At 39.8% G+C, this 27,121-nt stretch overlaps 2 protein-coding genes across 2 annotated transcripts; both read left to right on the forward strand.

Moving 5' to 3' along the window:
* The first annotated feature begins 3,823 nt into the window (after positions 1 to 3,823).
* Positions 3,824 to 18,592, forward strand: PHAX (phosphorylated adaptor for RNA export). Its single transcript, XM_036848679.1, has 5 exons — positions 3,824 to 4,608; positions 6,586 to 7,199; positions 9,279 to 9,399; positions 12,022 to 12,105; positions 17,291 to 18,592. Exons 1-5 carry the CDS (start codon positions 4,342 to 4,344, stop codon positions 17,558 to 17,560), a joined length of 1,356 nt encoding a protein of 451 aa, XP_036704574.1. The 5' UTR covers positions 3,824 to 4,341; the 3' UTR covers positions 17,561 to 18,592.
* A 1,286-nt stretch (positions 18,593 to 19,878) lies between these two features.
* TEX43 (testis expressed 43) lies at positions 19,879 to 24,370 on the forward strand. The gene is made up of 3 exons (XM_036845654.1): positions 19,879 to 19,964; positions 20,537 to 20,645; positions 24,161 to 24,370. The coding sequence occupies exons 1-3, from the start codon at positions 19,879 to 19,881 to the stop codon at positions 24,368 to 24,370; spliced, it is 405 nt and encodes a 134-aa protein (XP_036701549.1).
* The last annotated feature ends 2,751 nt before the right edge of the window (positions 24,371 to 27,121 follow it).

Genomic DNA, 27,121 nt, shown 5'->3' on the forward strand with positions numbered 1-27,121 from the left:
TTATTTCTTTTTCTTCTCTGATTGCTGTGGCTAAAACTTCCAGAAATATGTTGAATAATAGTGTTGAGAGTGGGCAACTTTGTCTTGTTCCTGATCTTAGTGGAAATGGTTTCAGTTTTTCACCATTGAGAACGATGTTGGCTGTGGGTTTGTCATATATAGCCTTTATTATGTTGAGGTAAGTTGTGGGTCAGTATTTCTAACTAGTTCCCAAAGTGATGGTGACTGCTGTTTCCTGGAGTACCAAAGGAGGAGGGTTTTTGATGGAGGAGAGAGGATTTTTTGTTTTCGCCACTTTGTTAAATTATAAATTAGAGTTTTCTAAAGAATGAAAAATATTAAATTGTGGTATTTCCCTTTAAATATCCTGCCTGGGTATATTCTTGCTTTTGAAGAACAAAGACAGTTTTGATCAATTTCCTTTATTCTCCATGTCTTCTATCTTCCTGCAATATTTTTTTTGGGGGGGGTGTGGTTACTTCTTTTTTTTTTACAGCAGGTTCTTATTAGTTATCCATTTTATACATATTAGTGTATATATGTCAATCCCAATCTCCCAATTCATCCCACCTCTTCCTGCAATATTCTTTCCACCCCCACCCCACCCCTCCACCATCCCATCTTCCATCTAATTCCACAATAACTGGGCTTACTCTATATAAGGGAAATAGCACCATCTCAATCAGCATGATTTGGGCATGAGTTAAAAATATATATACACTCTCAAATCAATTGAATTAATAAGGTGTCTCAGTGATTCCAAGTGGACTTGCCTTGTGGCCTTCCACACTGCAACCAGACAGTCACTGTATGTTTCTATACAAAGCCTGTGTTTTCCTCTGTGTCTTTGCCCTTGCCCTTCTCTCTACCTGTAAAACCCTTCCTTCCATCTCTGCATTCATGCTTGAGCTTTATCTGTTCCATCCTTATGACACAAATGATTTCAACAAACCATGTTGAAATCGGCATGTATCAAGCACCTACCAGAAACTGTAGTTAAGTGCTGGAGATACCTGAATGATGCTTCCACTTGAAAATGTTATATTTTTCCCCATTAAGGCAAGGACCATCTCTGACTCATCCTTGCATGGCTCCACAATTCCCAGCATCCTACCTGGCTCACATACATTTATATCAACGAAAAAATGAAACTATAAACACACCTCGGCGGTAGAAAGCAAGGATACCCTGTCCAGCATTGGTAATCTCTATCAACAACCCAGCTACTGTTTTCCATCCACCCCTAAGACTGAAGAACTGATTTCCTTCATTTTAATTCCCAAACATTTTAATGGAGAATTTAATTCTCCTCACTTTCTGGGCTGCCAGTAAGATTCTTTGTACACGTACCCAACACCACATCCTTCCATTCTCTTCCCCTCCATTTGATTCCAAAAATGAAAAGGCATTTACAGATGCACTAAATTTTAGAAGCAACACATAATGCTCTCAAGGAATGTTAACTTCCTTCTCTTCACTAAGAAGAGAGGTTCATGGCTGTCTCTCTAAACCAGTTCTGGGATGATAGACACCAGCAACTGCCTATATGGAAAACAGGGATTGCATCTCTCTTCTACCTTCTTTTTTCAAAACTCACTTAGCCTGCCAATAGGAGGTCAGGAAAAACCACCAACGATGAATTTTGATGGGGCAAAGCACGAAGAGATAGAATTAAATGAATCATATGAAAGCATATTTCCCACTTGAAAAAGAATTAAATGGATTGTACATGAAAGTATATATAAAAACTGCAAAGCCCTATAGAAATTTAAATGTACTGACTAAAGTCAGGACACCCTGAACCAATTTTCTATGAATAAAGTGGAGAAGTTAGCAAATGGCCAATTCTGCTTTTCAAATGACTTATCAAAGGCATCATAGGGTGGTTATAACAAAGACTTTGGAGTCACAGCATAAGTACAAATGACCTGTGCTTGGGAAGTCTTCATGAATACTAGCTGTCTTTGTTCTTCAACAATAGCTGGCCAGAAGGCGGAGGGATTTGATCTGATAATGCATGCTTGCCCCAAGGCAGCAGTAAATTGGAGAAATCACCAAGGATAAAATTTCATTATTGTAAACTCAGAATCTGATTTATCAGGGCATGAGTGAATGACACTAACTATTGCTCTGGGCAGGCTCATATTAATCAAGCTAACCAAAAAATGATGCTGCAACTAAAATGCTGGCTTATTACTTGATGGGGAAAATTATTCTCAGAAGGGACCAACCATTCACATCCTCTAATCACTGCATTCTCTCCCAGGGTACATACTACCTATCTAGTGGTTTAGGAGCCCAGAATTTAGAAGAAGAAGAGTTATTGATTAGCAGTATATGATTCCTTCATTCAGTGGCATCAGGCTAAGATAGTCTCCCCAATGTCCAAATTAAACTGTAGATTCAATGCAATCCCAACCAAAATACTAGAATTGGCAAGCAGAGTTTAAAGTTTAAATGGAAGGGCAAAGGATCTAGAATAGCCAAAACAGTTCTGGAAAAAAAAAAGAACAAATTTACATTACCTAATTTTAACAATTATTATAACAATTTTACAATTGTTATAAAGCTACAGTAATCAAGAAAGTGTCACATTGGTGTAAAGATAGACATAAAGATCAACGGAACAGAATAGGGTACTCAAAAATAAACCTTCATATATATAGTCGATTTTCAATGAAGGTGTCAAAGAAATTCAAAGGAGAAAGAATAGTCTTTTCAACAAATAGTGCTATGTTATTTGGATATTCAGGCACAAAAAAAAAAAAGGAACCTTGACTTTTACTTCATGCTAGATATAAGAATTAAGTAAAAATGGACCATAGGCCTAAAGGTAAGAACTAAAACTCTAAAACTTCTGGTGGAAAACACTGGAGAAAGCCTTTAGTGTGAGGGGCTGTTCTGTGCATTCCACGGTGTTTAGCTGCCTCCCATACCACATAGTAAAATGTTAATAATAACATGAAAATGCACTCCTACCTCACACCACGCACAAAAATCAATTGTAGGGGGATTGTAATTCTATGCAGAAAAGGTACAATAATAAAGCTGTCTACGAATTAGGAGACCTGGAATCAAGACGCAGGTCTTCAATAGCTTAGCTGTGTAAACTCTCTTCAGTTGTCAAAATAAATTGGACCAGGTGACTTCTAAATTCCTGTATAGGTATTAAATTCACATTTCAAAAATCTAAATTCATTTTTTTCATACAGTCTAGAGACATATCCTAAGGAAATAATAAAACAAGTTTGTAAAAAGACATGTTCATTGCAAAACACACCATCAGAGACTAAAAAATGAGGCTACCTTCATGCAATGGAAAACTAGAGAGTTATTAAAAAGAAGGAGCTAGATCTTTATATTCTGGTATAGAAAGGTGTCCAGATAAACTGCTATATTGTTTTTTTTGGCCGCGCCTCGCGGCTTGCAGGATTTTATCTACAGACCAGGGATCGAACCCAGCCTCCAGTGGAAGCGCGGAGTCCCAACCACTGGACCCCAATATTGTTTCTTTTTTAAAGTAGATTGCAGAATAGGAAAAGGTACAAATAACAAGATCCCCTTTACGCAAAAAAAAAAAAAAAAAATCAAATATTTCTTGACCATCTTTGCACACAAGAAGTCATGTATGTACGCAGATAGAAACAACAGTGAATAAAACTGACATTTTAGTGGGGAACTCAGACAAAAGATTTTAAAAATACACATATGACTATTGATGCCATGAGGGGAAAAAAGGGGTTTGAGAGTGACAGGAGAGACCCTGTTTTAGTGAGGGTGGTTGAAGAAGACCTCTCTGAGAAGGTGGCATTTAATCAGAATCCTGAATCATGAGACAGCATAACCTGTGCAAGAATAGGGTGTCGGGGTGTTGGAGAGTCCGCCAGGCAGAGGGAACAGCAACTGCAAAGCCCCTGGGCCGGGAAAGGACAAAGGGTGCCTGAGGAACAACGTGAGCAGCGCCAGCGTGGCTGGAGAGCCGGAGGGGGACACCAGACAGAGGCACACACCCGCGGCCCTGCTGGCCGTGCTGAGAACTCAAGCCTTATCGTGCGGAGGAAAGCCCTGGAAGGTATGAGCAGGGCGGTGACCTCACGTCCCGTCTGCAAGGCTCCCCGGGAAGCTACATGCAGGGTGGATCGCAGAGGAGCAAGAATGCAAGCAGGAAGGCCTGTCCAGAGCATCCAGGCGAGGGTTGTGAGGCCGAGGGAGGAATCCCTCATGGCCGCCATCCGTGCGCATCTTTAGGTTTGCCGGAAACAGGTCGGTAGGGAACGCGCCAGAGTGCTGAGGCAGCAGAGGACTCATTCTCCCAGAGTAGCGTTAAGCGAGCGGGTTGCAATGATGACGCAACATCTGCGAGCCTCGACCCAGGCGTCTGGGTCCACCGGCCGCCGGGGCGGAAGCAACCCCCTCGCGGGGGCGCCCGACCAGTCACAGCCAGCCGGACCAGCCCGCCGCCCCGCCGGAAGTGCCCTCTCGGCCAGCTGCGCCGCGCCGCGCCGCGGGAAGATGGCGCAGGAGGCAGGAGACATGGAAGATGGGCAGCTTTCTGACTCGGATTCCGACATGACGGTGGCACCCAGCGACAGGCCGCTGCAGGTGCCGGTGAGTGCGGAGGCGGGGCGGGTGACTCTGGGCCGGGAGCGCGGAGCGTGGAGCCCGGGCTGCGATGAGGGGCGGGCGTCCCCGGGCCCGGCGCGCGAGCCGGCGCGGCGGGGAGGGTGAGGGGCGGGCGGGCGAGCGTCCCGCGGCCCGGCGCGAGGAGCGGGGGAGGCTGCCGGGGTAGGAGGCCGTACGAACCTAGCCCGGCGTCTCGCTGCGAAGCGGGGCCCGCGAGACGGGCTGCGTCCCGGAGGCGGGCTTGCGGCTGTCTCTTCCCCGCCTCCGGTGCTCCGCTCCTCGTTTTCTAAACCTACGGGCTCCCCCACTTCGGCGCCGCTAAGTTGTCCTGGAAGGGCATTTTTTTGCCGAAAATGTAGCACCTGGGGACATCGGTCCGCAAACAGCCTGTGGCGCTCATGTGCATGCTGAGCAGAAAGGGAGTGAGGACCAGGGATGAAGTTCATCACTTGCTCAGAGGCCTGGTCTTCCATATTCCCCTGGAACCTAGCTTCGTCATGCCATAATGTGGCACTGGGTTTTGTGTTAGCTTCCCAGGTTTCTAAATAGGTGTTTGTCTTGGCCGCCCTACTAAGTAGCAAGCTCTTTTGAGAAGGCTTTAGTGCCAGGCTACCCGCGTTCGAATCCTGGCGCCACTGTGTGACCTGTGACAGGTTATTTAGCCTGGTGCCCCCACCTTAGAATAGGAATGATAATAGTACGACAGTAATAGGGTAGCTGTAAGGATTCAGTGGAGCCTGAGTAATGGCTGATAAGCGTTAGTGCCATTATTATTTCAAAATAGGAAGACTTACCTTCTAGACTTAAAATACCCCACCCCCATTTCTAGCACATATTAGGAACTTAACAAATACTTTGTTTAATGTTTAGTTGAAAAAGCAAAGGTGATTTCTTTTGCATAGAAATTTCTTAGGAAATCGGTACCAAAATATTTTGTTTTTAGTCTTTTTCAGTTTGTTTTACATAGATTGACCCATGACTTGGTAAACTTAATGCCACGGACTCTGCAGTTTTAAAAGTAATTTGTCGGAGATTCCTACACATAGGAGTTTACTGTCTAGTCTAAAAGGAACATAGTCACAAAACCATATAAAGGCAGTTGATGTAATCACATGCATAGCAGGCATCTTTGGAAAGGAAGAAAACAAGTTCTGTTTTAAGTGCTGGTAACAATTATCATGTATGTCATTTTCAAACATTCTGACAATAACTGAAAAGATTGAAAATCTTCTAAAGGTGAGAATTAAAAGCTTTGGTAATTTTTTAAAGGAGGTCTTAGAACTAAGTGCTACATTAGCTATGTAGAAATACGAATTTGTGGCTTTTAAAACGGAAATTCCAGGGAGTTCCCTGGTGGTCTAGTGGTTAGAATTTGGTGCTTTCACTGACCGCCCAGGTTCGATCCCTGGTCAGGGATCAGGGATCCTGTTAAGCTGCACGGCGCAGCCAAAAAAAAGGAAAAAAAAAAAAGGAAATTCCATGTAGACCTTTAGAAATGCAGGGACTCAGTTGGTTTCAGAGATCTTTGAAGATCATTTCTGCTTCAGAATGGTCCAGCTGAATCCCTAAATAATTTTTTAAAAAGCACATGGTGACGGGCTTCCCTGGTGGCGCAGTGGTTGGGAATCTGCCTGCCAATGCAGGGCACACGGGTTCGAGCCCTGGTCTGGGAGGATCCCACGTGCCGCGGAGCAACTAAGCCCGTGAGCCACAACTACTGAGCATGCGCGTCTGGAGCTTGTGCTCCGCAACGGCAGAGGCCACGACAGTGAGAGGCCCGCGCACTGCGATGAAGAGAGGCCCCCGCTCGCCGCAACTAGAGAAAGCCCTCGCACAGAAACGAAGACCCAACACAGCCAAAAATAAATAAATAAATAAATTTATTTAAAAAAAAAAAAAAAAGCACATGGTGTGTGGAGTTAAGTGTTTTATGGAATTGATTGTATTTTCTTTCACTTGCAGAAAGCACTAGGTGGGGACTGTGCAGTGAGGCCCTTCCAGAGTACTGCAACAGTGTGTGCTCCGGTATCACATTATCGGACTGTTAAAAGTGTGGATTCAAGTGAGGAGAGTTTTTCAGATTCAGATGATGATAGCTCTCTCTGGAAACGCAAACGACAAAAATGTTTTAACACTCCTCCCAAACCAGAGCCTTTTCAGTTTGGCCAGAGCAGCCAGAAACCACCTATTGCTGGAGGGAAGAAGGTTAACAACATATGGGGTGCTGTGCTGCAGGAACAGAGTCAAGATGCGGTGGCCACTGAACTTGGTATCTTGGGAATGGAGGGCACTATTGACAAAAGCAGGCAATCCGAGACGTACAATTATTTGCTTGCTAAGAAACTTAAGAGGGAATCCCAAGAGCATACAAAAGAATTAGACAAAGAGCTAGATGAATATATGCATGGTGGCAAAAAAACGGGATCAAAGGAGGAGGAAAACGGGCAAGGTCATCTCAAAAGGAAACGACCTGTCAAAGACAGACTAGGAGACAGACTAGAAATGAACTATAAAGGCCGATATGAGATCACAGAGGACGATTCTCAAGAGAAAGTGGCTGATGAAATTTCTTTCAGGTGAGTATTTAGATTTGTCTACAAGTGAGCACTTGACCAACTGTCTTCCATTTATGAGAAGTAACACAGATTCCAAATACACTGACGATGGTGTTCCTTTTTGAAATTTTTAAATTCAAGGCATGAACTCTAGGCTTATGTGGTTATATGAATATAGCTGGGTGTTCTTAAATTTGGGCAGACCTGATAGAATAATTTTGCAGATTTTTATGAACTTTTGAGCAACTCTTTCCATTTAGTGCTATAGAACTCTTCAGGTAAAAACATATCCTTTTAAATCATGTGGGTTTTTTGGAGTGTTTTCAAGCATTCATGATTTTTTTTTTTTTTTTTTACTTTATTGAGGCATGGTATACATGTGGTAAAATTCATCCATTTCAAGTGTTGATTTTTTTAGTAAGTTTATCAGTTGTACAACCATTACCATAAAGCACTTTTAAAACATTTCCATCACCCTATAAGATCCCTCATACCATGTGCCCATTTAAACTTTGTTCCTGTTCCTATTCCCATGTAACTGCTAATCTACTTTCTGTTGCTATCAATTTGCATTTTTGGAAATTTCATGTTAATGGAATCACAATATGTGGTCTCTTGTGCCTGGCTATTTTCACTTACTGCAGTGTTTTTCAGATTAGTCCATGTTGTAGCAGGAATCAACAGTTTATTTATTTACACGCATATTCATGCACACATCCATATCGGCTGTTACCCTTTTGGGAAATTATGAATAATGCTGTTATGAACTTTCACGTACACATCTTTGGACACAGATTTTCATTTCTTTTGGATAAATAGGAGTAGAGTTGCTTGATGTATGGTAAATTTACATTTCATGTAATTTTAACAAGAAATATTAAAAGTTAAAATTTTGGGAATTCCCTGGCAGTACAGTGGTTAGGACTTGGCACTTTCATTGCCATGGGCCCGGGTTTGATCCCTGGTCGGCAAACTAAGATCCTGCAAGCCGCTCGGTGAGGTCGATAAAGAAATAAATAAAAAGTTGAAATTTTGTTTACTTTTTATTAGCTCTAAATCACTAGTGAACAGTGTCACAAATCTGAAAACAGGTAAGGTTCAAGAGTAATATAGCTAGTAGGAAAACAAGTATTTACTTTCCAGGCAAGCCTGTCAATACTCGTACTGGATTTTTTTTTAAATACTGAGGGAGTTTGGAATTTGAGTGCTGGAAAGGAACTTAGAGATTTTGTAAACCAAAGCCTTCACTTTACAAATAGGAAACTGAGGCCCAGTAGTTGTGTGGCTTGCTCAAAGTCACAAATTTAGTAAGTGTCAGACCTGGAACTAAAGTCTAGCCCCTTTGTTCCTAGTCTACTGCTCTTTCCACAACAGAGAAGAAACAAAAGAAGCCAGGGCTGGTTAGGGAACTGGTAAGACTTCTGTAATATTAATGCTCCTTCATCTCTATGGAGTATGGGCTCTGATGTCAGAAGTGCTACCTACTTAGGCTCCCTGTGTTTTTATCTCTCAGTGGTAAAATGAAAATAATATCTGCTTCATAAGGTTTTTGAGAGAATTAACATATAATGCATATATAGTTCTTAGCATTGTGCTTATCCCATAATAAGCCTTTGGTAAATATTAGCTATTTCCTTGTTCTGAGGCACGGAGCCCATGAGGGAAAAATCCAATCCATTTTAAAGCTCTTACACATCTCTAGAGTTAGGAGAGCTAACTTTTAGAAAGCATGGTATATGTTTACTATTTGTTTTGATGAGAGTAGACTGGTCGTATCTTCTTTTGCTTTTAGGCTTCCATTCCCCTTGCTGTGTGTGCATATTTCTTTTGAAATATGCCATAATCCAATAAGGCAAAGTGAAGATGCCAGTTATGAGACTTGAGTTGGAACCTTGAGGGTACGATCTCCTTGGGTGACCCAAGATAGGAATGTTTCCATGTCAGTGATTCCAAGGTTAAATATTGGGGATTTCGGAAAGCAAATGTTATTAGAATGAGAAGTTAATTCTAGCTAGGAACTAAATTGGAGACTAAGGTAGATTTCCTCAACTTTATGCAACAAATAAAGAGTTTAATATTACTTCATTTGTTCCTCATCAGGTTGCAGGAACCAAAGAAAGATTTGATAGCCCGAGTAGTGAAGATAATTGGGAACAAAAAGGCAATTGAACTTCTGATGGAAACTGCTGAAGTTGAACAAAATGGTGGCCTTTTTATAATGGTAAGACTAACTGCTTCATTCTTTCTGGTTTTGTATTATTTCATGTGATTTTTTAATAAAATGCCCTTGTCTCTGATTGTTGGTTCTCTTATTTATAAGTTATTACAGTGTGTTTCAGACTTTAAAAAACCTTCATTAATAATTTAAAACTTCAGGGCTTCCCTGGTGGCGCAGTGGTTAAGAATCCGCCTGCCAATGCAGGGGGCAAGGGTTCGAGCCCTTGTCCGGGAAGATCCCACATGCTGCAGAGCAACTAAGCCTGTGCGCCACAACTACTGAAGCCCGCGTGCCTAGAGCCTGTGCTCCGCAACAAGAGAAGCCACCACAATGAGAAGCCTGCACACCACAACAAAGAGTAGCCCCCGCTCGCTGCAACTAGAGAAAGCCCGCACACAGCAGCAAAGACCCAACACAGCCAAAAATAAAAATAAATAAAAAATAAATTTATAAAAAAAAATTTTTTTTAATTCAGTATGGTCAGTTTTTGCAATTAATACTTTACTTATAAAAAATATACCTAAATTGTAGCCTGTTAGTGTGCAGTCAACAACAGATCTCTTACAGGATTCATTAAGGCTGAAATTTTAAGAAAAAGGTCTGGAGGGGGGGAAGCTCAGATTTTGAGAATATGGGTTTTGGAATTTGGGGTGCCTTGTTTTGAATTTTGAGTGTGCAGCTTACTAGATGTGACATTTGGCTAAATTATTGATACTTCTCAGACCTCAGTCTTAGCTATAAAATGGGATTAATCCTCTATTATAAGGATTAAATGAGATAATACATATAAAGTACTTATCACAGTGCCCAGAATTTAGTTAGTGGTGGTGAACAGAAATGTTACTTTTGGGGCTTCCCTGGTGGCTCGGTGGTTAAGAATCTGCCTGCTAATGCAGGGGACACGGGTTCGAGCCCTGCTCCGGGAAGATCCCACATGCTGCAGAGCAACTAAGCCCGTGTGCCACGAGAACTGAAGCCCACGTCCCGTAGAGCCCGTGCTCTGCAACAAGAGAAGCCACCGCAATGAGAAGCCTGCGCACCACCACAAAGAGTAGCCCCCGCTCTCTGCAACTAGAGAAAGCCCGCAGGCAGCAACGAAGACCCAATGCAGCCATAAATAAATAAATAAATTTATTTTTTAAAAAAAAGAGGGCTTCCCTGGTGGCGCAGTGGTTGAGAATCTGCCTGCCAATGCAGGGGACACGGGTTCGAGCCCTGGTCCGGGAAGATCCCACATGCCGCGGAGCAACTGGGCCCGTGAGCCACAACTACTGAGCCTGCGCGTCTGGAGCCTGTGCTCTGCAACAAGAGAGGCCGCGATAGTGAGAGGCCCGCGCACCGCGATGAAGAGTGGCCCCCACTTGCCGCAACTAGAGAAAGCCCTCGCACAGAAACGAAGATCCAACACAGACAAAAAAAAAAAAAAAAAAAAAAATTAAAAAAAAAAAAAAAAAAGTTACTTTTGGTTCATTTAATTCATGCATTCTTGGAAACTGGTTCTTGGGAATAAAAAAACCAAAATTCTTGTTATGTAAAAAGCACAGATAAATATAAAGTATATCTGTGAGTATTAAAATTTCATGGGTGGTAGGAGTGAATAGGAAACAAAATGTCTAAAGAGGCCTCTGGGGTTGAGGAAGCAAAAATGAAAAAACAGTTTAAAAATATTTCATTGCTCCAGAATGGCATAAAGAGCACTTGTCTGGTTGGGGCCAGATCACAAGCAGTAGCAGTTTATCCCATAGAATGAATGGTTTTGCAAATCTCATTTAATTGAGCTTTCAGCACAGGGTGAGGATGAAGATTGAATGGCTTCCTTCTTATTTGTTCCTCATGAATTTGAATAATAACATCACAAGAGACTAAATATTATACTGTGGAAATGGAGAGAAAAGAAATCAGAAGTGATAGCACTGGGTGAGGAAACAGCCTGTGAACATCGGTTCCAGAAGTTAACAACAAAACAAATTATAATAATCATGAATGTACTGGCATCCCTGTTTGTGTCACTGTTTAAGGTACCTAGATTTTCATTCAGTTGAGCACGAAGTTATAGATTATATCGATATTTTTAAAAAAATTTTTCTTAAATTTCTTGCTGTGCCACGCAGCTTGTGGAATACTAGTTTGCCAACCAGGGATCAAATCCAGGCCCCCTGCAGTGAAACCGCCAAGTCCTAACCACTGGACTGCCAGGGAATTCCCTATATCAAAATTTTAATACTGTAGTAATAAAACCAGTGAGCTAATGGAAATCTACTGAATGTTGGGAAGATGCAAATCCAAATTCACTTTCTTTTGGTGCATGCATTCTTTCCTTGTACAGTTATTTATTGCTGTGTGCCAGGCACTGTTCTAGACACAGGAAGCTTATGTTGTAGTAGGGGGTGGGAGGGAAACAGTCTGTAAAGAATAAATGTAGTATCTTCAAGTATGCTAGGAAGTGATACATGCCGTGGGAAAAGAAATAGAGCAAATGGAAGTATGGAGAGGAGAGAAGGACACTGTAGTTAAACTGGAGTGGTACTGTAGACCTTAATAGCTCCTTAGGAATGTCTCTAAAAGTTGCTTTGACCATTCACTGGAAGAGTCTTCACAGGATAATTTTTCTGTTCCTTTTTGTAGAATGGTAGTCGAAGAAGAACACCAGGTGGAGTTTTCCTGAATCTCCTGAAGAACACTCCTAGTATCAGTGAGGAACAAATTAAGGTAGAAACAATAATGTCCTTGACTTTTAAGATCCATCATAATTTAACTCCCACTCAGCCTCTAGCTCCATTTTCTACTGATCTCTATTACTGCTCTGCCTTGTACTGACCAATTTTTCATTGTCTCTTTTCAAGTAAACCTTGTGCCTTTGGTAAAGCTCTGCTGCCTCATTTTCTTCCCTTTCAGAGCCAAGGTCAAGATTTCTTTTATGGCAATTTTTCCTGGTCTCTTAGCATGTAATTATTTTTTTCTACTCCTACAACTTTTTATTAATGAAAAATTTCAAATGTGGAATAGATGAAAAAACAACAGGATGAATACCCATATATCCTTCACCTAGGTTCAGGGGTGGTTAACGTTTTGACATTCCTACTTTACCTATACAATTTTTTTTCTGTACCGTTGGGAAATAAGGAGCAAACATCATGACATTCAGCCCTAATTATTTCAACAAGCATCTCCCAATAATGACAATATCCTACACAGCCACACCTAAGAAAAATAACAGTTTCATAGCATCATCCCAGTACCTATCTAGCCCTTGTTCTAGTTTCCTGAATTGTCCCAAGAATGTATTTTCTAGCTTTTTTCCTCCCCAAATCAGGATCCTATCTAGATTTCTATATCCCATTTGTTATATCTCTTTTGATCTTTTTAATCCTACATTTTTCTCCATGATTTAGACCTTTTGATGAGTCCAATATGGCTCTCTTATAGAATATACCACATTCTGTTGTCTGCTCACGCATTTGTTTTGTTTATTCCTCTATCTCCTATATTTCTTACAAACTGGAAGCCGGGCATTTTAGTATCATTTTTGTATTACCAGAATGTCATATGGGAAATCTTATACACTGTGGGTTTTTCACAGCTCAGAATTTAGTCACCTTTTAATTTGTTAATTAAGGAACATGACTCGCATTTAGCACATGTGATCAAAATTGAGAACTGTCTTCTTGCATAGGAAGGAGGTGGTACACATGCAACACAGCTACAATATTTGAGAAATTTTGTATTCTCTTTATTGTAACAGTGGGTGATAAAGGTCATAGGAATGTGCTTTAGCCGTACTAATGTAATGCTAATGATGACAGAAAAATAAAAACCTTTTCTCTTGAGCTGATGCTACATGTTAGCATATTTTACATTTGCTCAATGTTTTTCTTTTTTCTGGCTATTCACTTTTAGTCATTTTTTTAAAAATCTGTTACTGCAGTTCCTACAGGAAATGTTACTGTTGTTGCACATTTGAAATCTCTACTCTGTAACTACTTTTTTTCCTCATTGGAACAATTATTTTGATAATAAATTTCTAACAATGTGAATTTCCTTGGGAACACAACTTTTGAGTGGTAGAACAGAGCTTATACCTTAATGATGTTCTCCCTCCTCCCCCAATATAACCCCTGATCATAGTGTGTACTTAGAAGGAACATTCTTCTTGGGTCTTTGTTTGATAGCAAAATGTCACTCTTTTCAAAGATATAGCATGATGTGATGAAAAGAATTCTCTAAGATTCAAAATCTAGGTTTTAATCTTAATTTTGCCATTTAGTGATTATATGACTATGAGCAGATTGCTTACTCTCCCTCAGCCTTGATTTTCTCATCTATAAAGTGAGGACTTTAATATGTGCCCTGCCTATTTAATATTGCTATAAAGGAGTTAAATAAAATGATGTCTAGAAAAGCTGTTTGTTAACTAAACTTGGACAATTTCCAGAAGCGGGAGAGACGAAAATAACATTTATTCACCGTCAGCCTGGCACTGTCTATCGTTGGGTATTACCCTGGTATGCAAATGCAGAGCAATAAAAAGGATAGGTCTGAGATCACACAGGAAGGACTCTGACTTCAAACCCATGCTGCTTTCACTGAATCACCTATCTTTGAAATTCATTTCTTCTAACTCATTATGGAGAAGGGGATTTAATGTTAGTAGATTTTTATCTTAAACAACCAGAAACATTGCATTATAATAAACAATAGAAACATTTGTAGTATCTAATAATAGGGGAATGTTAACTAATAGGGACATTCTTAAAACAACTGTCCTGTAGCCTCTATTTTTGTGAAGCAATTTTAAGAAAATTAGAAAATGCAATAATAACTGAATTTTTTAAAATGACAAAGTACAAATTTATAAAGAAAAAGAGGCATGGGACAATAGACTGGCAGTTAAAACACCAAAATGTTACCAATGATTTGGTCTGTTGTGAGGGGTTATAAATGTTTTGGCTTTTAAGATTTTTCTGGGGGTTTTTTTTGCCAAATTTTCTGTATGTGCATGGATTGACTATCTTTGTTACTAGAGGGAAAAACCTAAGGCAGATATAATTTTATTATAGGTAATTTCATGTGCCATCCAAATAATGGTGTTAAAATTATTCTTTTAGTCACTATATTGCTAACAATCACAGTCTGTAGAACTTGGAAGCCAGAACTGAACTGAGTGGGCTTGTTTTCAACTTTTTCTCATTTGATTTTGTTTTGGTATGTGGCCTTATAATTTGTTTTAGAGAATACAAAGTTTGTGAAGAAAGAAAAAGTAAGAATAGTGAGAAGTTAATTTGCGAAGCGGGGGCCCCTGGAGTGCCTGGCCAAGGCCCCCTCGCCCACACCCACCCCGTCACCGACCCCCTGGGAGACCTCGGCCCCCAGACCAGCACCTCCCCGGGACGCTTGTCCCCAGATTTTGCTGAGGAGCTGAGGTCCTCGGAACCATCTCTGAGCCCCGGTCTTCTGGAGGAGGATGGAGAGGTGGCCGTGGTGCTTCTGGGCAGGCCCTCTCCAGGCGCCGCGGACCCTGAGGAGGTGGCGCTGTGCAGCAGCTGCTGCGGCTGCGGCGCCAGGGCCTGGCCCGGTGCCCTCCTACAGTGTCGGGGTGCTTCCCCCGACCTGGTGTGGGGGCCCTGCCAGCTGGCTGTCAGCATTTGAAAGAGGTCCCCCCCACTCAGGAGTTCAGCATTTTAAAGAGGTCCCCACCCCCCTCAGGAGGAGTTCTGGCCGCCAACTAACCGCCCCCTCCCCAGCCGGGACCTCCTGGCAAGACTGTAGCTAGTGGTGTTTGTGCAACCAAAGACTTTATTTTGTGGTTTAAGGAGAATAAAATTGACTATGTTTAAAAGAAAAAAAAAAAAAGTTAAATAAGTCCACCTATAACGTTCTCCCTCTGAAAATAGTGTGCACTTCAGGTTCTTAACTTGCAGAGTTAATCATACAGAGATATGGATGGGAGAAAAAAATTTGCTCTCAGATTATCTGTTGTCTGCATTTGTTGTAACAACATTAACAATATGCCACAAAGACATTTCTTTGGGTCATTCCCCAGTTTGTTCTGTTTAAATTCATAACCCATGAGAATGACATTCCTTTTTAATAAGGATTGCCGTATTTGGAGGGAAAAGGGGAACTTCATAATTTTATTTAGTGTTGCCAAGCGTTGTACTAGTTAGAATTGTTTTTATCAAGTTGTTTGGATGTGCTTCCATATAAAATGAAAATACTTCTACTATTGCTCCACTTGAAGGTAAGTAGACTCTTGAAAAAATTGTGAATTATCACACTGTTGCAAAGGTTTAAGGTTTAAGAATATGGATTTGAAGAAATCACTTATGAGTTTAAACTTTATACCTTTACCTGTTAGCTCTAATCTTGAGCCTCACTTTCCTCATCTGAAAACAAGGATAATCCCCACCTCATAAGGTTCTTGTGTGAATGAAAAGAGTTCACACCTGTGTAAAGTTCTCAACGTAATGCCTGGCACATAAAAGTGCTCATTCAGGAATTGGTAGTTGGCCTCATTTTCCTCTGAATTCACCCTTTTTGTCCTTCCTGCACTTTTTTCTCACATATGTACCCTCCTTCTCCACCCCCGTCCTCCTTTCTTTAGCAAATACTTTTATTCCTTCTCTTCATCAAAGCTCTTATATTCTGAAGCTTTCCCTTATTGCATTCATTTCATGGTTCCTTACTCCTTCCTCTGCTAATTCTGTGTGCTGCTTTTACTATTTAGCGAAGCAGAGGACCCCCTTTATCTCACCATCCTCCATATTGTTTTTCATAAACAAGAAGGGATTTGCACTTTAAGAATGTAATAGGAACTGGCTTGGCTACAGCTTTTAAGAGTCACTTCCTAGAATATAATAGGATGTCAAAAGTGTGTCCTGCCTGTACTAGCTTCTCTTTTAAATCTTTGAATCTTTTTTGTATTAGCATCATCATTTTTGCCTTCTCTTTAGATCCCTGACCTTTTTTTTTTTTGTACCCTCTAAAATTATATTTATCTATCTGTATCAAGGTTCCCAGAAGTTATTTTGTTTTTCCATGTAGTGTTTTAATGGAAATGTATTTTCTACTTGAACCATTCTCATTCACTGGCAGTTTTGCCTCTCGGAGGACATTTGGCAATGTCTAGAGGTATTTTTGGTTGTCACTGTTTGGGGGTGGGATGGGTGTGCTAGTGGGTAGAGGCCAGGTAGGCTGCTAAACATCCTGCAATGCACACAGCAGACTGCTACACAAAGAATTCCTTGGCTTGCAATTTTAGTAGTGCCATACTTGAAAAACCCTGTACTAGAAGATTCTCATCTTCATGCTATAAAATCCTTTTTCTGGCACCCTGGAATCCAAGTGCTGACTATATCATTTTTTGCCTTGTGATAAAAGTTTTTGGCAGAGATTTACAGTCTCACATGTTAATTACAGCAGTGTTTAAGGGCTGGCATTTTTCTTGCATTGTGTAGGTTACATGATCATATTTAGTCACACAGTTTGGGCCTGGCCAGTTTCTTAGCATATGCAATCACATGTGGTTATGATGACATTTCAGAGTTAGTAAATTATTATACCAAAGACTTCTGTTTTGTTGTGATAAATTATATATTTTTTAAATCCTAAACAATATGATTCTCCTACTGTATATTTCTGTTTAGAAAACCTTTATAGATTGATGTATATGGTAGAATAAGCATGGACCCTAGACCTAACAGTAGGCTGAGTTTGAATCATAGCTTCATCCTCTCAACTTGCAATGAGGATTTATTACATATCTTGGACTCTGTGTTCAATTATGAATCTAATATTTGTTTTTTGTGGAAAATGGAGATAATGTAAAGAGTCTGCCTTACAACAGGTTTTTAATAAATGGTAGTTCTTGTTTACTAAAGTTGTTCCTTCATTGTAGGACATTTTTTACATTGAAAATCAAAAGGAATATGAAAATAAAAAAGCTGCTAGGAAGAGAAGAACACAAGTGCTGGGAAAAAAGATGAAACAAGCTATCAAAAGCCTAAATTTTCAAGAAGATGATGATACATCACGAGAGACTTTTGCAAGTGACACAAATGAGGCCCTGGCCTCTCTTGATGAATCACAGGAAGGACACGGAGAGTCAAAGTTGGATGCGGAGGAAGCCATTGAGGTTGATCACTCTCATGATTTGGACATCTTTTAGGACATTTTGAGAAATAAGCCTTTCTAAGATAACATTGTAATAAACCATTTCTACTGCGATTGCTTTATTTTACTTTGCACTGATAAACCCAAAAATCTGGAGAGAACTGTTGTCTTGTTTTAAATAAAATTGAATATGTGGGAGATGAATGCAATAAGAACATTTAAAACTTTCTCATGTCTGACAAACTACTTAAAAGTATATAGCAGAGGATTTAATTTCTCAATCTGTTGCATGTGCTAATCATTACTAGTTGATAATCAGTTTTGTCCGGGTCATGTAACATGCCATTCAAAAGTTTGTTTTCTTTTTCTGATTTATCTTTGCAGTGATTTATGATCGGTTTCAAACATTCCATTAAAAGATCCTAAGACATAAATTGTTAAGCTATTACAAATGCATTCAAATTTAGTTTTTCTGTGTTCTAAGAACTCTTAAGCAGTTTTAATAATAGAGACTAAAAATAGGTTTATACCAGTGGCTCTTCCCACTTGTTTGTCCAGAAGTAAATAAACATCAGAAGCTTTTCAAAGAAGTATCTGTTCTTAACTTTAACTTTGTTTTTGACCTCTTATTAGTTACCTTGGTCATATATTAAATACTGAATATGATCCATACCTGCATAATTACCATGACATTTAAAAAATTCCCAGTGACAGCCTGCCTAAGACTGTTTTACCTTATGTTAAGGAAGTTAGGTATTAAAAATGTTTCATCTGCATGATGTTTAAAATTATTCATTTTTATTTAAGGAAATAAAGGTAGTTTACTTAAGATGTTCCAGGAGTTGACTACAGTTTACAAAATAGATTAAGCAAAAATATGTAGGGAGCAATTATTAACAATTCTTTGCAGCAGTGTACTTGAAGTCTTTCAGTAGTTTCTGAAATACATGATCATTGAAGTTGGAGCTAAGTATCTAAGCAGGGAAAGAAAAGGAAATGGTAATTGGTTACATTTTATTCATAAAGAATGCAAAAATAAAATTGGAGTTCTGGCAGTCCTTAATGAGTTTCAAGTGATTTTATTTTTTAATCTCAAATGTTCTTTCATAAAATTGCTATAACCTAGGAAAGAAACATTTTAAATAGGTAAGTATTTAAACATTGTCCCTGAGATTTTTTAACCATTTATTTATTAAAGAATTTTTTAAAATTGAAGTATAATTGATTTACAATATTACATTAGTTTCAGGTATACAACATAGTGATTCAGTATTTTTATGCCTTGTAAAATGATCACCACAGTCCCTGAGATTATTTTATGTAAGGTGATTTTAAAGGTATAGTATATCAGGAAAGATAATCAACATTCAGAAATCTAAATGCCACTTACTCATGTAAATATTGCTAATTTTTCTAGTGAAAGCTACAGTTTTTGAAGGACATTAATGCCTCAGGCTACTTCATCTTCAGTGGATTGCTCCTCCCTCATTCCCCCCTTCCCGGATTGTTTTCATCAATTGTTACTTCCTTAACATTTGCAAACCAGGTTTCTGGATTGTAGTACGTCCTAATGTTATATGTAGAAACCAATGCTTCAGTTTTTAAGGTTCTGTAAAGTTTTGTGTATTAACATTACTCTTCTCTAAACCTTTCTGACTATCCAGATCTAGGAAGTTCTCTCCAGACTGTTGCCGGATATGTATTCAGTTAGTACTCTCACCAAGGCAGTGTACATTGCAGTCATTCTTCCTGCTCAGCCTAACATTTTTCCTCCTCTGGCTAGGAGTATTAGCAGTAATAACCCTCCATGTCTCTGGCCTAGTAATTAAGGTGCTCATCCTCACTCATAACCTTTCTTTATTAAAATGAGTTTTGTTACCTAAAATATTCTGCGATATAACTCAAATCTTAGGAGATAAAATGGGTTGGATTGGTTTGGGTTTAGGCAAGTTTGATTTACACCTTAAAAGTGTGTCTAAGTAATGGTGAAACATAAATGGGACACATATCAACCACGTGCAGTATGTAAAGAGGAAAATCAGCTAAGGGTAAATAGTGTTAATTTGAAGTGATTATTTGTGAATAATAATTCCTTAGTCCAATATATTTTCTAGTATCTGTCAAATTTGTAATATATCTGCAAGCATCCTTATTTTTTAAGTGTTAATGATAAAAATGATGATGTACTCAAGGTGTATTAAAAACACCGGAAATAGCTCTAAGTGCCACACTCTTAATTAACTGCTAAAGTAACTGCTATGGGTTGCTATGAAATTAGCAAAACATTGTTAGATCTGAGGCAGCAATGACATCATAATTAGACTAGTAGACTAGTGAAGTTCTAGATGAGAATTCCTGTCACTACTGGCAGTGATGGCTTCAGGCAAAGACACTTGTCCTATCTTACCTAAACTCACCAACAACTGCTCTGATGAGAATTCATATAAGCCTGCTATTAAGTGAGGACTTAAGGGTTCTGGGTTTTTGGGTGGTTTTTTTGTTTCTTTGTTTTCAATCTGGGAGCTACATAGATGAGGACGCTAATTCTGTGCTTCCCCTTGGCATCTATATAGAAAGCTTTATGTTCCAGAACAAAACAATGTGTGTGCAGAGAAAGCAAGTCTGACCTGAGTGTAGGGCATGTACTAAATTCAGAAGCTAAATTAGTTACTGATTTTTGTGACTGGCCAGTGATTCCTTTAGGTAATGAGTAGGCCTGAGGTAGATAATGGTGTGCTGTCTTCCCCCTTAAAGTCAGGCCAAAATGAACATCATGAGCAAATTGTAAAGGACAGCGTGCAGTTAGAGCTACAGATACCCAGCCCAGACTCTTGATCTTGGTGATACTCGGGGATTTAATGGGTTGGTTATCTGCTAGGTGAGCCTCAAACAGTGACACAGCTCTGTCCTGCAACTGCAAGGGTCCAAACCTCACAGACACAGCACAACTGCTTCCATTCCGTAAAATGAAGCTAAAATAATTGAATTTAGCTCACAAGATATCCTTTCTTCTTGCTTTCCTAATCTTCAGGTGTAGTGAGATTCATTTGCCACGGTTTTCATTAAAGCAAGGGATGATCCCAAGACGTTATGTAATGCCTTGGAAACAGAACATGAAATTCAGGAATGTGAATCTGAAGGTATTTTCCTATAGGTATTTATAATAATAAACCTATACTATTTAATATATCTGTGAATAGACATATATAACTCTACAAAAGCTGCTTTGAAATTTATTTTTCATTTTTTCAGCTTTATTGAGGAATAATAGACAAATATGATTGTGTACATTTAAGGTTACAACGTGATGCTTTGATATACATTGTGGAGTGATTACCAAGATCAAGATAACACATTCATCACTTCACATTGTTGACTCTTTTTTTCTTGCAGTGAGAATGCTTCAGATCTACTCTCAGCAGCTTTCAAGTATTTAATACCGTATTATTAACTGTAGTCGCTGTGCTGAACACTAGACCCTTAGAACTTATTCTTCTTAAAACTGAAAATTTGTACCCTTTGTCTCGTTTCTTCCTCCTCCCAGGCCATGACAACCACCATTCTATTCTGACAAAAACTATTTGATGCACCTTCACATAAACTTGCAAACAAAAGTTAAATAGCAATATCTATTCAAATAACCCAATTACAAACAAAGTAGATAAACCAAAAGATTTCATAAATACGTGTCTACCTTTTTCTCTACATAATGGCAACTCACAGCTGTTAAGAAGTTCATCAGAAGTAGGCGCCATTATCATTAAAGCTACAGTACAGAGCATGTATTTTTTTTTTTTAATTTTTTTTTAAATTTTATTTATTTATTTATTTATGGCTGCGTTGGGTCTTCGTTTCTGTGCGAGGGCTTTCTCCAGTTGCGGCAAGCGGGGGCCACTCTTCATCGCGGTGCGCGGGCCTCTCGCTATCGCGGCCTCTCTTGTTGCGGAGCACAGGCTCCAGACGTGCAGGCTCAGTAGTTGTGTCTCACGGGCCTAGTCGCTCCGTGGCATGTGGGATCTTCCCAGACCAGGGCTCGAACCCGTGTCCCCTGCATTAGCAGGCAGATTCTCAACCACTGCGCCACCAGGGAAGCCCATGTATTTTTTTTTAATTGAAGTATAGTTGATTTACAATGTGTTAATTTCTGCTGTACAGCAAAGTGATTCAGTTATACATATATATATGTATATTTTATATTCTTTTCCATTGTGGTTTATCACAGGAAATTGAATATAGTTCCCTGTGCTATACGGTAGGACCGTGTTTATCAATTCTATATATAATAGTTTGTATCTGCTAACCCCAAACTCCCAATCCAGCTCTCCCCCATCCACCCTCCCCCTTGGCAACCACAAGTCTGTTCTTTACAGAGCGTGTATTTTTACAGTTGTACTGCACGCTCAGGTTGAGAGCTATGGGAACAGTTTGGCTAGATTTACAGATAAGACTCCTTGCCCACTCAATGCTCTGATTCAGTAGTCAATAGTTTCAAAACATTTTCCAAATTCAGATTGATTGACCATTCACTTGTGAAAAGGTAAGTTGTTTCTTTAAAGGAGATGATAATATTTTGTAAGAATCAGTAAGAGGAGATTTCATGGTAGGATTCCTAGGAAGAAATGTGTTTATATAACTAATTTCCAAATTTCTAAAGGATAAGCAATTAATGTTGAATAAGAATATACTTTGTGAAGACAGAGATATTACAAAGTGTGAATATTATATGATATATAAAATATATCAAAAATATGGCTCAATTATTTTTTTATAAAATGCATACATACAATGTAATAAATGAGGCTGCCATTTGCCTTGAGATGATTATTTTATATGTGTTTTTATCTGATATTTTGAAAACAAATATAAAACTAAGGAAATCACGATTCAAATAACAGACTTAGGGCTTCCCTGGTGGCACAGTGGTTGAGAATCTGCCTGCTAATGCAGGGGACACGGGTTCAAGCCCTGGTCTGGGAAGATCCCACATGCCGCGGAGCAACTAGGCCCATGAGCCACAATTACTGAGCCTGCGCGTCTGGAGCCTGAGCTCCGCAACAAGAGAGGCTGCCATAGTGACAGGCCTGCGCACCGCGATGAAGAGCGACCCCCACTTGCCGCAACTGGAGAAAGCCCTCGCACAGAAACGAAGACCCAACACAGCCATAAATAAATAAATAAATAAATAAATAAATAAAATTAAAATCTCAAGCTAAAAAAATTTAAAAATAGAAATAACAGACAAACATCAAATTTGTATGGTTATTAAGACTTTCTAATATCTTAATATTGGGCTGTATTTCATGTAACTTAGTGGCTTATCAAGTCATTTTCAATGTCCTAACTAGCTTTAGCATGGTGACAACATTAGTACTGACTTTGTATTTTTCATTTACTAGAACTATAGGGTATAAACTTTGAGTTGAAGTCAATAATGAAGAACTCTTTTGAATGCATCAAAACACTTCTGTTAGTCTTGCCCTTACTCTTTAGAGCTATAAGTCAGCATAATTTTTTCATTGTTATTTCACTTCTGTAATTTAGTTGACAGTGTTCCTAACAATTTAAAAAATATAATTAGCAACTGGTGCATGGAATATTCTACCTTACAGAGTAAAAGTGAAAATTAAATGAGAATTACAATGAAGTGAATGTGCACTGAATAAATGCTAGCTATGCTTTCTTTTCATTTTACCATTTTTCCTATAGGAGATGATATAGCTCTTTAACAACATAAAAACGAGAACACAGCATAGGAGAGAGGGAGCAGCACCCCAAGACCAGGCCAGACTGCTGTTCAGCAGTAAAAAAGAGTCAGAAATAGATGTACAACTAAGATAATCTTAAGTAGCTGTTATCTATGCAGCGCAGGTGCAACAGCAGCCGCATACTGTATAGCTATTTCACTTAGTAGTTGGTGAAAGTTTTTTCATTCACGTAGAATATTTTATTCAACACTCAAAGAATCCTTTAATAATTCCCATTTTATGTTTGAGGAAACTGAGTCTCACGGTAGGGAAATGACTTGTACAAGAACACAAAAGTAGTGAAGCTAAAAGTCAGTGATCTGACTCCAAGTTTATAGTCTGCAGCCCACACCACTGGCTCTTCCTGTTGGTCGGAAGTCACCAGTGAGAGAGCACTGCTTTTAAAAAAGGGATATTGCTCTGCCCACTAGACCTTCCTTCTCAACAGGAACAGTTAGAAAAACTATTGGGCAACTTCCATCTTAATCTAATAAAGTGGGTTTTTTTTAAATTAATTAATTAATTAATTTTTCTCTGCGTTGGGTCCTCGTTGTCGCACGAGGGCCCTCTCCAGTTGCAGCAAGCGAGTGGGGACCACTCTTTGCTGCGGTGCGCGGGCTTCTCATTGCGGTGGCTCCTCTTGTTGCGGAGCACGGGCTCTAAGAGCGCAGGCCTCAGCAGTTGTGGCACGCGGGCTCAGTAGCTGTGGCTCACGGGCTCTAGAGCGCAGGCTCAGTAGTTGTGGTGCACAGGTCCAGTTGCTCTGCAGCATGTGGGATCTTCCTGGACCAGGGATTGAACCCATGTCCCCTGCATTGGCAGGCGGATTCTTAACCACTGTGCCACCAGGGAAGTCCCTAATAAAGTGATTTTTGGTGTGATATACAGCAGATTTTTTTTTTTTCTTTTAGCATGCAGAAGCATGTGGGATCCATGCCGGCCCTTTGGAAGACTCTCTGTTTTTGAATCACAGTGAAAGGCTTTGCCATGGGGAAGATCGTAAAGTTGTCTTGAAGAAAGGCCCACCAGAAATAAAAATTGCAGATATGCCTCTGCATTCACCTCTCTCCAGGTACCAAAGCACTGTGATTTCCCATGGCTTCAGGAGGCGACTGGTCTGATGAAAGAAGAATAAAATGATAAAGTATTTCAGTCCCTCCCTCTCTCTCTCTCTCCCATAATGTTTAAGTCCTTGTACATTTGTATTTTGCCTATAGGTTCAATTTGTTCAAAGGCTATAAGTCAACTGCATACTTTTTTATATTATAATAGCTTAGAAAGAAAATAGGCTCTGAGAATATCTGAGATGACGTGGGGGAACAAGGAAAACTGTCTCACTGAAATTAATTTCACACCAAGTAGTTAAGAAACAGCAGACGGATCCAGTCCTACCATCTAACCTCACCACACTCCTCCACCTTTCTCTCCTTCTCATTCCACCCTTATTATTCATCCCCTCCAAAACTCAGTGTCAAGAAAGCCAAACTGAAATAGAGTTGCAGGATGTGGGATTATTTTTGCTTCTTTTCTAACTGCTCCAACACCCTTCCTTCTGCTCCACTGCACCAACACACACCCCTAAGGCTACAGAGACCGGCAGCTAATCAGCAGTTATTAGAAGTGTTCGGTAGACAACTCTGTGATACATCATACAATTTTAGCTGAGACATATGTTTCCATATTGGTTCAGTGTATCCAAGTATCAATTTCCTATAGTGAAGGATTGATTCACATAACTTAAGTCATAATAATCAGTGTATGCAAAAATGATACACCACTGTGGAAGACAGTATGGTGGTTTCTCAAAAATTACACTCAGAATTACCTTATGATCCAGCAATTTCACTTCTAGGTATATGCCCAGAGGAATTGAAAGCAGGGATTTTAACAGATATTTGTACACCAATGTTCATAGCAGCATTATTTATAATAGCCAACAGGTGGAAACAGGTCAAATGTCCATCAACAGATGAATGGATTGTTGGGGAGGAAGAAATTTTCCTCTACCCTTCTAGGTTCTTCTTACTGGCTTAAAAATTGAATTGACATGAGACAGATTAACAGGAGAAAGTCAAACAAAAGTTAAACAACATGTATACATGGGAGAGGTCCAGGAAAACTGAGTAACTCACCAAAATGACTGAAACCCTCACTTTGTTTTTAAATTTTATTTATTTATTTATGGCTGCGTTGGGTCTTCCTTGCTGTGCATGGGCTTTTCTCTAGTTGTGGTGAGCAGGGGCTACTCTTTGTTGCAATGCACGGGCTTCTCATTGCAGTGGCTTCTCTTGTTGCGGAGCAAGGGCTCTAGGCGCACGAGCTCAGTACTTGTGACACACAGGCTCAGTAGTTGTGGCTCGCGGGCTCTAGAGCACAGGCTCAGTAGTTGTGGCGCACGGGCTTAGTTGCTCTGTGGCACGTGAGATCTTCCTGGACCAGGGCTCGAACACGTCTCCCTTGCATTGGCAGGCGGATTCCCAACCACTGAACCATCAGGGAAGTCCCTGAAACCCTCACTTTAAATACCGTCTTCAGCTAAAGACAGAAGAGGATTTGGGAATAGTGATTTGGGACTTCAAAGGGAGGAAGGCAATTGACATGGAGATGGAAAAGCAAACGTTTGCTAAATATTTCTCTGGGCCTGCAGAGGCAGTGGGACACAGGGTGGCCTGTGATCTCTAAGAGTTTCCCCCACCACATCTAGCTCATGTTCTTTGCAGACATCTCTGGTGATAGCTCTATACCTGTAATAGGCCCTCTATCTAAATTCCTTTAGGTACTTAGGGGCAAGGTCAAAAGTTCTTCCTGAGTCTTTTGGGCCTTGATTGTTTTCAGCTTGAAATAATCCACATGCCAGAGACATTTTAGGGTGGCAAATTTTGTTTCCTACAGATAAACAAAACATGGTATATGAATGTAATGGAATGGATTATTAGTCAGCCATAAAATGAAATGAAGTTCTGATACATGTTCTAACATGGGGAACCCTGACAACAGGCTAAGTGAATAAATCAGACATAAAAAGACAAATATTGTGTGATTTCACTTATACGAAATAACTAGAATAGTCAAATTCTTAGAGAAAGAAAATAGAATGGTAGTTAGTTACCAAGGGCTACTGAGGAGGGGAGAATGGGGAGTTATCATTTAAAGGGTACAGAGTTTCAGTTGACATGAAAAGTTCTGTAGATGGATGGTTACACAACAGGGTGAATGTATTTAATGCCACTGAATTGTACACTCAAAAAGGGTAAAAATCATTAATTTTATGTCATATATATTTTACCAGAATTTTTTTTTTTAAAAAGACCATAGTGGGTCTAAGCTATGCTTCATTCAGCCAAGTGTTCATATCTGATAACAGCACCAAGGAAACTATTACAAAAAGATAGAGCTGTCCATCTAATATCAACTTAAAAATCAGTAAAGAAGACATAAATAAAGTAAATTATTAAGGACGACAATTTAAGTGATACTGAACAGAAATTGGGTCCACTTGACAATTTACTGACACTGGGTTGTGGTGAAGGAAAATACAGCATTTATTGTAGGCACCAAGCAAGGAGAATGGGCAGCTCATGCTCAAAAGAACCAAACTCCCTGATGGCTTTCAGGGAAAGGTTTTTAAAGGCAACATTCAGGGTGAGGGTTGCACTGGGTATGACTTTCTTCTGATTGGTTGGTGGTAGTTAACAGGGTGGTGTTTCAGGAATCTTAATCACCAACCTGGTTCCAACCAGTATGGGGTCTATATGCTTGTGGTCAGCATGTAGTCACCATCCTCAGCCTGGGTGGGAGTCTTTGTCCCTGCAGAACAACTCAAAGATATGTGTCAGATTGTTGTATATATCCCTTGAGGAGGAACTAGGACT

The sequence above is a fragment of the Balaenoptera musculus genome, chromosome 3 (assembly GCF_009873245.2).
Source record: "Balaenoptera musculus isolate JJ_BM4_2016_0621 chromosome 3, mBalMus1.pri.v3, whole genome shotgun sequence".
NCBI lineage: Eukaryota > Metazoa > Chordata > Mammalia > Artiodactyla > Balaenopteridae > Balaenoptera > Balaenoptera musculus.

Excerpts from the sequence above, each read along its gene's own strand:
- PHAX (XM_036848679.1), top strand. The coding sequence starts at position 4,342 with ATGATGACGCAACATCTGCGAGCCTCGACCCAGGCGTCTGGGTCCACC. Across the intron at positions 7,200-9,278 it reads GCTGATGAAATTTCTTTCAG|GTTGCAGGAACCAAAGAAAG; the intron begins GTGAGTATTTAG and ends GTTCCTCATCAG. Across the intron at positions 9,400-12,021 it reads ATGGTGGCCTTTTTATAATG|AATGGTAGTCGAAGAAGAAC; the intron begins GTAAGACTAACT and ends TCCTTTTTGTAG.
- TEX43 (XM_036845654.1), top strand. The coding sequence starts at position 19,879 with ATGGCTTCAGGCAAAGACACTTGTCCTATCTTACCTAAACTCACCAAC. Across the intron at positions 19,965-20,536 it reads TCATATAAGCCTGCTATTAA|GTGTAGTGAGATTCATTTGC; the intron begins GTGAGGACTTAA and ends CCTAATCTTCAG. Across the intron at positions 20,646-24,160 it reads TCAGGAATGTGAATCTGAAG|CATGCAGAAGCATGTGGGAT; the intron begins GTATTTTCCTAT and ends TTTTTCTTTTAG.